The sequence below is a fragment of the Artemia sp. Qi Xiang Cuo genome, chromosome 8 (genome assembly GCF_049724085.1).
Source record: "Artemia sp. Qi Xiang Cuo chromosome 8, ASM4972408v1, whole genome shotgun sequence".
NCBI classification, from domain to species: domain Eukaryota; kingdom Metazoa; phylum Arthropoda; class Branchiopoda; order Anostraca; family Artemiidae; genus Artemia; species Artemia sp. Qi Xiang Cuo.
In genome coordinates this window covers 63,559,458-63,571,536 of record NC_142801.1, presented here as the reverse complement: position 1 = coordinate 63,571,536, position 12,079 = coordinate 63,559,458, and the positions used below count along the sequence as shown (strand labels likewise).

General features: G+C 39.3%; 1 protein-coding gene across 1 annotated transcript in view; it reads right to left on the bottom strand.

Moving 5' to 3' along the window:
- LOC148949688 (protein turtle homolog B-like) overlaps positions 1-12,079 on the bottom strand; it is a 211,503-nt gene that overhangs the window by 182,404 nt on the left and 17,020 nt on the right. The window contains exon 4 of the mRNA XM_089093061.1: positions 5,106-5,305. Coding sequence (XP_088949187.1) covers positions 5,106-5,305 — 200 coding nt within the window. The remainder of the gene's footprint in view (positions 1-5,105; positions 5,306-12,079) is intronic.

The window sequence follows — 12,079 nt, the reverse complement described above, 5'->3', positions numbered from 1 at the left end:
TGCATGGGTTAGCCTATTGTAAGGGGAACATGCATTTTCGTTGTGACGGGATAAGAATTAGCAGACCCGGGAATGGGCCGACATAAATGTGTACTCCTTGAGTATTTTCAAACTCACAGCCAGAGTTTCCGGGGACAAGACGGCCGTAATAAAAAAAAGGTCGGAACAAAGAAGTGGCAAAAAGGAACTAACAACGTTTTTTTTTTCCAAATGGAAACTTGAAAACCACAGATTATTTTGTCCCAATAACTTCAAAGTTACCTGTATGCCAGGCCAAGAGAGCCCTAATGAATATGATAAATTTTTGAAAATTAGGTTGTATCGATTCGTGATGTTATAAAAAAGTGCTAGGATTTCTGTGTATCTACTATAGTCTATAGTCCGCATATGGTGTGAATGGTTAAATGTAAATTGTTCTTGAAATTAAACATAAAAAAGTTTTTTGAACTGAAAGTAAGAAGCAGCATCAAAACGTATAAGGAATAGAAATTAGTTTGTATATGAAGGGTGTTTCCCCCTCCCCAATACCTTGTTTATCACGCTAAGGTTCTTTAGTATTCAAAAAATACCTCTTATAGTTCTAATTAAACGGCCCTTGTGTTTTAGGGCTCGTTCTCAAAGAATTGGGACAAAAAATCAAAGTTTAGCGTAAGGAGTGAGGAATTGAGGAGGGGGCAACCCCCCATACATGTGAACTAAAATCTGTTCGTTTTAAGTTTTCAATGTTGCTCCTTATTTCAGTTGATTCTTTTTTTTAATTTCTGATCGTTTTTTAGATAACGCCGGGAAACCTGATTCCTCCTTCATGGAAAATTCTTTCCTGCACGGAAAATCCCTCCATAGAAATTTTATTCTGTGTAAAATATCCCCCCTTCTGCCAGGAAAATCCCCTCCCACAACCCTCCATTATCGCTGAACATACCCCCCCCCCCCCGGAACATTTCTTGCGGACGATTCCTGCTGAAAATTTTTCATTAGCACACTTTCATTTGGAAAATATTTTAATATTTTAACCTCCTGCGCGAAAATTTTTTCCCGTGGGGCCCTCCCCCCATAGTAGAAACTTGCTTCCACAGAAAATCCCTCTGAAGAATTTATCCCGCTCTCCCATGGAGAATTTCTCCATGGAAAAGTCCCCCTTACGGAAAGATCTTCTAGACAATTCATACCCGGTGAGAATTCCCCCAGGACAATTCATCTTCAAATGTAAATTTGATTTGGCAAAGAGAAAGTAACTTTATCAGGGCCGTATCCAGCAATTTTTTGCGGGAGGGGGAGGGGTTACAAAAGAATTTTTCAGTGGGGGTTTTACAAAGAAAACTTTAAAAACGCATCAAAAATATATTTATGTTCATTTTTGTTACGTTTTTACCAGTCGGACAAACATTTCGCGGGGGGTTAAAACCTGTCTAACCCCCATCTGGATGCGGCCTTGTACTTATCCATAAATTGTAAATCAATGGCAAGATTCAGCCAGCATGTGAAAGGACTAAAATGGAACTGCAATACAAACCAATTTACTCCCTCTTTTGAAATTACTGCCATTGAAAACAGGCTAACCTCTCCGATATTTAAACGTGCAAATAAAAAAACTGTATCATAGGTGAATCTATGTATGAGAGAAAAAGGACATTCATTTGATAATAAGGAACACGGACTCTAACGGTGATCACATCAAACCAATAGTCCTAGGATATTGGGAAAGGACTAATTTGGATGAGAATTAAAAGTTATATTGTCCTATCTAGGTGACAAAAAAGATTGGAGGGCAACTAGTCCCCTTCCCAAGTCTGTTTTTCCCCAAACTCGTCCGATCAGAATTTTAAAGTGGTGATTTTGTCAGGATACTTGAAAGGTCCTGTAACTTTTCCTTTGGGGATAAAATGACCCCCCCCCCCCCCAAAAAAAGCCCCAGGAAAAAGGTCCATAAGTCATGAAATTTGCCCATTTTTTAGGTATATTATTTGTTATTGGGAAGTACACAAACATTTATTTGTTTTTTTAGGGAGGGGGTATTTTCCACAGGGATAATTTTCTGTGGGAAGGCAAGTTTCTGGAAGATGGACGTTTCCGAAGAAATTTTACACTTGGGGAATTGCCAAAACTTCTGTACAAAATTCTTTTTATTCGCCCTGGCCCAAATTCCCACTGCTCTCGCGAAATTACTGCCATTGAAAACAGACTAACCTAACACAGGGGTCGTATAATTAGAACAGTTAAAGCTTTTTGAACTGCAAAATTGAAGTAACTTTATCTGTAAATTGTAAATCAATGGCAAGATTTAGCTAGCATTTGAAAGGACAAATTACCTCAGAGCTCCGAAAGAAAATTTTTCCCCTGTCAGTTTTATGTTCCAACGGTTAAACCTCAATTTACATTGTTTACTTGGAAATTCCCATGAGTAAAAAAAAGTCTTCAATATTTTTAAATACCAATCTATAGTATAGAGTTTAATTAATCAAATTTTGGAAGCATTAAGTTTTACGGGTGGGTAAGCCAGTGAGAATCGTCATGGAACTGGGGTTTAGAATTTTAGAATCACTTAATATATTTTAGAATCATTTTAGAATCAGTACAAAAATCAGATTCATTCAATGTGCCTTTTACCACCAATTTTTTTATGCTTCCTGTTCCTATAAGGAAAAAGTACTAGAAAAACTATATAAATGTTTTAAACATATATTTTTTTTAATAGTAGAGAGTTCTTCTAAACTGGGGGCAAAAAGGTGAAAAGAAAACAATTGCCAAATAAAGTTTGCTATATTTTCTCCAAATATTGCCAATTTTTTAAGGTTTTTTGAATGTTTTCTATCCTAAATCTAAAATATACTACCTTTAGGTATGACACCATTTCTTTCACATGTAATAAACTAATCCCTCTGTTCCACTGTATAATGATTCTTCTTGAATTATTATCTCCTGGCTTAGCATTAGCCAAAGTTAGAAAGCCCAATAAAACGGAAACTTCCCAGGATCAAATTGTATTCGACGAGTTCAATCTATTTCAAACAGTTCGTGGTAATGAACTGTAAGGAGTGACGCGGCTCAATAGTTACCGAAACTATAACATATGGAATTTTCATATCAATAGATACATTAAAAGATTTGGATTATATTGCTGATTCCAAATATATAAGATTCATTAAGTTTAGTATAACCCATCAAAAGCCACGAGTCTGGGAAAATTTACCTGATTTCCAAAAAAAGGGAAACACGCTCCAAAAATCAAGCAACATTAATGAAAATAACACCATTGGATTCAGCGTATCAGAGAACCCTACCGTAGAGGTCTCCGGCTCCCATTTGCGAAAATATAGAAGTTATATTTTTTGCCTGAAGAAAGACCACGGATGCATGTTTATTGGTTTGTTTTTTGTTGCTTTTTTTTGTTAGAATTAGAAGCTCTATTTCCTGTTTTAAGTTATTAAAACGATTGGAGGGCAGCTAGTCCCCATCCCCCTTGTTTCCAAAGTCCTCCGATCAAAATTTTAAGATTGCCAGTTTGTTCAACATATTTTAAAGATTAAGTATCTATGACTTTGGGGATAATATGACCCCCCCCCCCACAGCACCTGGGAAAAGGTATGTAAGTCATGAAATTTGCTCATTGTTTACGTATAGTATTTGTCATTGGGAACCATAAAGACCGATCCTGGGGGGGGGGGGGATTCTCCTAGGAAGACTTTCAAAGGGGAGAATTTTCTGTGGAAAGGAAAGTTTTCTGGGGGTTGGACTTTCTGGGAGAAATTTTCCGCTGGGGAATTTGCCCGAATTCCTACACAATTTTTTTTTTTTTTTGTCATACTTTCTCTTTTCCGAATCAATTTTACTTGTGGAGATGATAGGAAGAATTGCCCGGGGAAAATTTTCACCGGATTAGAACTTTCTACAGAATCTTTCTGTCGGCGGGAATTTTCCACTGGAGAAATTCTCCTTGGGGTAGTTTTACACGGAATCAATTCTCCAGGAGGAATTTTCTGTTAGAGCAATTTTCTACTAGAGAGGGGAGGGGATTTAAAGGAAAATGTTTCTACGGAGGGGAGCTAGGAAAAAGATTTCTGCCGGAATCGTCGCAAGAAATTTTCCAGGAGGAACTTTCGGTAAGTATGATATTTTCTGAGGGAGATTTTTCCTGGCGGGGGATATTTTACGTAGAAGGAACTTTCCATGGAGCTATTTTTCATGAGGAGAGAATTTTCAATGGGGGAGCAAGATTTTCGGCATTATTTAAAAAACGATCGGACAGTAAACAAAAAACAAGTTTTTTTCCAACTGAAAGTAAGGACCAACATAAAACTTAGAACCAAATGCAGAAGGACGGGGGTTGAACCCTGAGACTGTTATCATTTCCTACGGCTTGGAACCTGAACAAGGGGGTTTGGATTTCCAATCTTTAAAAATAGCTCTACAATATATGAACCAAACTTTACTATATGGCATAATTGCTGCAAAGAGTTCCATCTTAATTCATAAACTGTCATCTAATAATGACATGAGCGCTGCAATTATTACAAGTATTTATCGGTAACTGGGGATTACCATTTTATCGGTTACTACCAATAAATTCTGTTGAAAGACATATTCTTTTAAATATAGGAGCTAAAGAATTATTGATCTAAGTTGTGACATGCTACCCTAGACTAAGTATACCTAGACAACATCACATTTAATGTAATATTTTAGTTATACTGAAAAGATGTATTTGATGTTACTTAGCATTTATATACCCTTCTTTTTTATTACTAAGCTTGATTTTATTAATATATTTAGTCTGATATATTTCGACAGTGGTGTCAATCGAAAGATGGAGGGCTATTTGCCCACATGATTTTTTGCTCGCCCCTAAATTTAGAAAAATAAGTTTGCTTGGGGTATTTTCATTGGAAAATGCCTTTTCTTTTTGGTATTTTCTTTGAAAATTAAAAAAAAAATTTGCCCCTCCCACCTTAAATTTTTAAAAATACATTTACCCCTTCCACATTATTTTCTTATAATGAACGCCGCTGTAATTCAAATAACATGATTAATACGGTTGGTGTGAAATAAAATCTGCCGATTTTTTGCCTAAGCTTTCTGTAAAACCAAATCAATGAGAATATTCTTACCTATGACTGTGACATTAAAAAAAGTGTTCCTTGTTTTTGCCTTCTTAAAGTCTACGCGGCATCTATATTCCCCCATGTCAGAAAGCTCGACTTGGGCTATTTTAAGAACCGCTGGTTCAGCATTGGAGAAGAAGTGCCACCTCCGACTGATCGGTGCCTCAGACCAATGTAGCGTACCACTTTTACTTCTGGCGTCAAAGCTAAATAATAAAAGACAACAAGATGGAGTACCACAACAAGATGGAGGTCAAGAAGAATCATATAATCTAGGTATGCCGGAAAGGGGACATGGAGGGTAGTAGGCGGCATTTACCCCCCCCTGCCCTGCGATTACCCCTCCGAAACATACCCTCGCGGAAAATACCCCCCCCGCTGAAAATACCCCCAGGAAATTGCCCCCCCCCGTCGCAAAATGCCCCCAGGAAAATACCCCCCTAGGAAAAAAACCACCAGAAAATACCACCCCGCGGAAAATACCCCCCGGAAAATGCCCTTCGGTAAATACCCCCCCCCCCTCGAAAATACGCCCCCCCCCCGTGGAAAATAAGGCTTTCTAAACTTTAGAATTTATTTTGAGTTTTATTTCTTTTATTTCCGTAGGTGGAAGGTATTTTGGTATTTGTGTAATATGTGCCACTCACTCAAGTTTACGCTGTGTAAAATTCGAGAACACACTTGTTTTTTTTTGTTAGTTTCTTCGTTAGTCTAGAAATAAATTTGGGCTATAGATTTGCAAATCAGGGGGGGGGGGTAGATTATAGCGGGTCTGCATGCAAAATGTGTTTGGTACAACTATTCTGCATATTAGATAGATAGATAAATAAGTGTATTTTAAAGCCAGATATACGGCCATGAACAAAGTGAAATAAAATAAATGAAAGGCACAAATAGCATAAACTTTGATGAGCGATCATCATAAAACACAAATGAAACACTATATTAACCTAATAATAGTATTTAATACTTGGAAAAATGGTCATTGAAAAAAAAGGTATTTAACGCTTGGGAAAAACACGAAAGAATTATTTTCTGACTTTAAACTATCCAAATATTTTATACCCTCCCCCCCCCCCCTATGTGCAAATATATAGCCCAAATTATATATTTCCCATATATTCTGTCACTTGTCTTGTCTCGCGCTAAGTTGAAAAAATTAACAAAGAACCGGTTTTGTTCTTGATTTTTACACAGCGTAAACTTGAGTGATTTGCGTAAAATACACAAGTAACAAAACTCCTTCCCCATACGGAAATTAAAAACAATAAAACTCAAATAAAATTCTCAAATTTCGAATGTTTTCTTTTCCAGGGGGGGGGGGTATTTACCGGGGGTAAAGTACTTGGAGAGTTTGAAATCAGAAAACAATTCTTTCTAGGTATACAGCCACTACAAAATTACAGTAGAATAGCGAGCGATCTGGAAATTTTGTTGACTAGAAAAAAAAAAAAAAAAGAATCCCAGTATAAAGTCAATGTATTGTTTCATTTAAGTGTTTTTCTTTTAAAGTGTTAAGTTTTTTTTTTTTTTAAATTACCATTTTTCCAAGTATTAGATACTATTATTAGGTTAATGCAGTATTTTATGAGGATCGCTGATCAAAGTTTATGTTCTCTGTGCCTTTCATTTATGTTATTTTGCTGTATTCATGACCGTTTATTTGGCTTCAAAATACACTTATTTGTCTATCTATCTAATATGCAGAATAATTATACCAAACAAATTTTGCATGCTTTGTGTGCATGCTTGTGCATGCGTGTGTGTGTGTGTGTGTGTGTGTGTGTGTGTGTGTGTGTGTGTGTGTGTGTGTGTGTGTGTGTGTGTGTGTGTGTGTGTGTGTGTGTGTGTGTGTGTGTGTGTGTGTGTGTGTGTGTGTGTGTGTGTGTGTGTGTGTGTGTGTGTGTGTGTGTGTGTGTGTGTGTGTGTGTGTGTGTGTGTGTGTGTGTGTGTGTGTGTGTGTGTGTGTGTGTGTGTGTGTGTGTGTGTGTGTGTGTGTGTGTGTGTGTGTGTGTGTGTGTGTGTGTGTGTGTGTGTGTGTGTGTGTGTGTGTGTGTGTGTGTGTGTGTGTGTGTGTGTGTGTGTGTGTGTGTGTGTGTGTGTGTGTGTGTGTGTGTGTGTGTGTGTGTGTGTGTGTGTGTGTGTGTGTGTGTGTGTGTGTGTGTGTGTGTGTGTGTGTGTGTGTGTGTGTGTGTGTGTGTGTGTGTGTGTGTGTGTGTGTGTGTGTGTGTGTGTGTGTGTGTGTGTGTGTGTGTGTGTGTGTGTGTGTGTGTGTGTGTGTGTGTGTGTGTGTGTGTGTGTGTGTGTGTGTGTGTGTGTGTGTGTGTGTGTGTGTGTGTGTGTGTGTGTGTGTGTGTGTGTGTGTGTGTGTGTGTGTGTGTGTGTGTGTGTGTGTGTGTGTGTGTGTGTGTGTGTGTGTGTGTGTGTGTGTGTGTGTGTGTGTGTGTGTGTGTGTGTGTGTGTGTGTGTGTGTGTGTGTGTGTGTGTGTGTGTGTGTGTGTGTGTGTGTGTGTGTGTGTGTGTGTGTGTGTGTGTGTGTGTGTGTGTGTGTGTGTGTGTGTGTGTGTGTGTGTGTGTGTGTGTGTGTGTGTGTGTGTGTGTGTGTGTGTGTGTGTGTGTGTGTGTGTGTGTGTGTGTGTGTGTGTGTGTGTGTGTGTGTGTGTGTGTGTGTGTGTGTGTGTGTGTGTGTGTGTGTGTGTGTGTGTGTGTGTGTGTGTGTGTGTGTGTGTGTGTGTGTGTGTGTGTGTGTGTGTGTGTGTGTGTGTGTGTGTGTGTGTGTGTGTGTGTGTGTGTGTGTGTGTGTGTGTGTGTGTGTGTGTGTGTGTGTGTGTGTGTGTGTGTGTGTGTGTGTGTGTGTGTGTGTGTGTGTGTGTGTGTGTGTGGTATGTATGTGTGTGTGTGTGTGTGTGTGTGTGTGTGTGTGTGTGTGTGTGTGTGTGTGTGTGTGTGTGTGTGTGTGTGTGTGTGTGTGTGTGTGTGTGTGTGTGTGTGTGTGTGTGTGTGTGTGTGTGTGTGTGTGTGTGTGTGTGTGTGTGTGTGTGTGTGTGTGTGTGTGTGTGTGTGTGTGTGTGTGTGTGTGTGTGTGTGTGTGTGTGTGTGTGTGTGTGTGTGTGTGTGTGTGTGTGTGTGTGTGTGTGTGTGTGTGTGTGTGTGTGTGTGTGTGTGTGTGTGTGTGTGTGTGTGTGTGTGTGTGTGTGTGTGTGTGTGTGTGTGTGTGTGTGTGTGTGTGTGTGTGTGTGTGTGTGTGTGTGTGTGTGTGTGTGTGTGTGTGTGTGTGTGTGTGTGTGTGTGTGTGTGTGTGTGTGTGTGTGTGTGTGTGTGTGTGTGTGTGTGTGTGTGTGTGTGTGTGTGTGTGTGTGTGTGTGTGTGTGTGTGTGTGTGTGTGTGTGTGTGTGTGTGTGTGTGTGTGTGTGTGTGTGTGTGTGTGTGTGTGTGTGTGTGTGTGTGTGTGTGTGTGTGTGTGTGTGTGTGTGTGTGTGTGTGTGTGTGTGTGTGTGTGTGTGTGTGTGTGTGTGTGTGTGTGTGTGTGTGTGTGTGTGTGTGTGTGTGTGTGTGTGTGTGTGTGTGTGTGTGTGTGTGTGTGTGTGTGTGTGTGTGTGTGTGTGTGTGTGTGTGTGTGTGTGTGTGTGTGTGTGTGTGTGTGTGTGTGTGTGTGTGTGTGTGTGTGTGTGTGTGTGTGTGTGTGTGTGTGTGTGTGTGTGTGTGTGTGTGTGTGTGTGTGTGTGTGTGTGTGTGTGTGTGTGTGTGTGTGTGTGTGTGTGTGTGTGTGTGTGTGTGTGTGTGTGTGTGTGTGTGTGTGTGTGTGTGTGTGTGTGTGTGTGTGTGTGTGTGTGTGTGTGTGTGTGTGTGTGTGTGTGTGTGTGTGTGTGTGTGTGTGTGTGTGTGTGTGTGTGTGTGTGTGTGTGTGTGTGTGTGTGTGTGTGTGTGTGTGTGTGTGTGTGTGTGTGTGTGTGTGTGTGTGTGTGTGTGTGTGTGTGTGTGTGTGTGTGTGTGTGTGTGTGTGTGTGTGTGTGTGTGTGTGTGTGTGTGTGTGTGTGTGTGTGTGTGTGTGTGTGTGTGTGTGTGTGTGTGTGTGTGTGTGTGTGTGTGTGTGTGTGTGTGTGTGTGTGTGTGTGTGTGTGTGTGTGTGTGTGTGTGTGTGTGTGTGTGTGTGTGTGTGTGTGTGTGTGTGTGTGTGTGTGTGTGTGTGTGTGTGTGTGTGTGTGTGTGTGTGTGTGTGTGTGTGTGTGTGTGTGTGTGTGTGTGTGTGTGTGTGTGTGTGTGTGTGTGTGTGTGTGTGTGTGTGTGTGTGTGTGTGTGTGTGTGTGTGTGTGTGTGTGTGTGTGTGTGTGTGTGTGTGTGTGTGTGTGTGTGTGTGTGTGTGTGTGTGTGTGTGTGTGTGTGTGTGTGTGTGTGTGTGTGTGTGTGTGTGTGTGTGTGTGTGTGTGTGTGTTTGTGTATTAATATGCAAGTTTCAATTATATCATGTTAGTAATTCTCCTGATGACGATTGCTGTATATGTGATCGAAATATATGGACTTTTGTATCTTTTTTTTTCGTTGTTTAAATAAATGGATTTATTCCTATTTGAAAATTTATTAGTTCATAATATGACATGTTATAAAATATAACATATAATATAATTATCTAATAGATACATAGCAATATTTACTGATATATTATAGCACATAAAACATATTGCATTTATTGAAATATATCTATGAAATTACTCACTTTTTGCATGTGATGCTATCAAAGGAGTTTAATGAGGATGGATACTTAACAGATGAGAAGAAATTAAAACGATGAGGACATTTGATGATTTTGTTTGATTTTGATGAGGACAGATATTCATACAGAAAAGGAGGGGTTATAATATTGATGGAAATACTAAATGGAAATTTAAAATTTCAGAAATTTTAACCAACGTTCAAAGCCCCTAACTTCAAACATACAGAGTATCCTAGTTGTCTCGCGAAGCATAATTACGCGAAATGTTTACTAATTATTTTTTTCATTTTAATTTATTTTTTATATATTTAACTTTATTACAGGGTTTTTGTTCGGGGGGGGGGGGGTACCCGTTTTTTTCCCGTGGACTTTGTCTAACATCCTCGAGCAACGTTACGTTAGCTCGAGACCGTTAGTCCGCCCCATTGCGAACGAGGACGCGTCCACTAGGCATACTTTCGTATCTTTAAGGGGCATTTTTTATTTTTTATTTTTTTTTCTTTTTTTTTTTTTTTTTTTTGTAACTCAAAAACAAGACAAGTATTTACATACAGTTAAATAATACAAGCTAATTTTTTTTTGGAGACTGCAAAAACAGTTAACGCAAAAAGAAGCCAAATAGTAGAAGTAGTCTATATACATTTTAGTTGTTTTTTGTTTTTTTTTTGCTAAAAGTAAGGGCGAATATCTATAAAACAAAATCCAGGCGACGAGTTTTTTTCCTGCAAAAATGTCGATGACCTTGTCAGGGCAGATGTCAACGTCCCTTTGGACTGCAAGGAGGGCTAAGCCACTCAATCGTTCTTCTCCTGTTGAATTTTTCAGCCAGGTTTTGAGCCTTCTAAGCGTTGAGAAACTTCTTTCCGGAGTAGCAGTGCTAACAGGTAACGTTGCAAGAAAAGCCAGAAGAAGAAAAACATTTGGAAAAAATTTGGCGTCGCATGCCTGAAGTGAAGACACAGCACAAGTAGGCCTCTCTGATACCGGAACATTCTCCCACTTGATGCGCCATAGCTTAATTTCTTGCTTTAGACAGTCTGGCTCGGGAAGAATATCGCCATACAATTCAACCAATGACTCCAGGTTTAATGCCTTCAGATGGACAGAAATAATTTTGGTAGGAGAAAGGACGCTGAGATTTGACAGCAGTTTCTGGTGAAGCACAAATCGTTGTTTCAGCTCGGAAGTGAAGTGGTCCAGGAAAGGAATAAAGAGCGAGGTTCTATAGTGGTTGAGAAGGTCTGGATAGTCTACATGCATACTCCGGCCACCTCTCGTCCTTGGACGAGTCATCGTCAGTCCTAAGTCGCTGGCAAAACGCTGAGCTTCGTCGAAAATAGACTTGAAAACAGCAACAGCATTTCCTTGCATTTCCTTTGTTTTTGACAGGACAGTTTCCATGTCCCTGCACGCAGCTGCCAAATCACAGTCAACTGACTGAAGAGTCTTGCACAGTAGAAGTGTAAGACAGAAAAGCTCTTTGACCACATGGAGACACACAACAAATTGTGACTGGTTCATCGTGTCCAGCAATTGCGCCGCTTTTGCAGAAGTTTCTGCATTTCCGTTAAAACTAGTCCGATAAAACTAGTTGCCGTAGAGCATGGAAAGAGAAAGTCATTTGAAAGTAGCTGAAAGTTTCTGGGCCCTTGGAAAATAATACAAGTGATCACACTATAGCAAAGTAAGTGTTTTGTCAATTTGGGCAGAAAACAACAAATTCGACCCAAAAAGGACCAAGATACTACCAGGCGTAAAATTCAAAAATTTCAAATCAATTTAGAAATATCTGTTTATATTATCTTGTAGACTGAGAGACCACAATGCTTCCCAGTGGGGAATTAGGGCGTTCCATGCAAAATTAGCAGTTATTCTTAGGAAGGCATATTTTTATAGGTGATTGTATTTCTAGAAGGTTCTTTCCCTACATATACCACAATTTAACCCAAAGGAAAGTTCTCCTAACTTAATAGAGCTATGGATGCAACATAAGAAAAAGAAATGGAAATTAATTCAAAAATATTTTCTTAAATAAAAAAAGTGCCAGTAAACGTTGAAATGAATTAAAATTAACCTGTATAGTAGAGATACGGCTAACTTATGTGCGAAAAGTAAAGTTTAGCTCGTGCTTTATTGAGATTATAATTGTTAAGGTTCTTGTAATACATTAAAAGTTCAGAATAAATAGTGTTGTAAAAAGGGGAGGGCAGTAGATCTCCTTATATATTTCTTTTATATGACTTTGCTTTAAATTTGACTTAAACTTTCA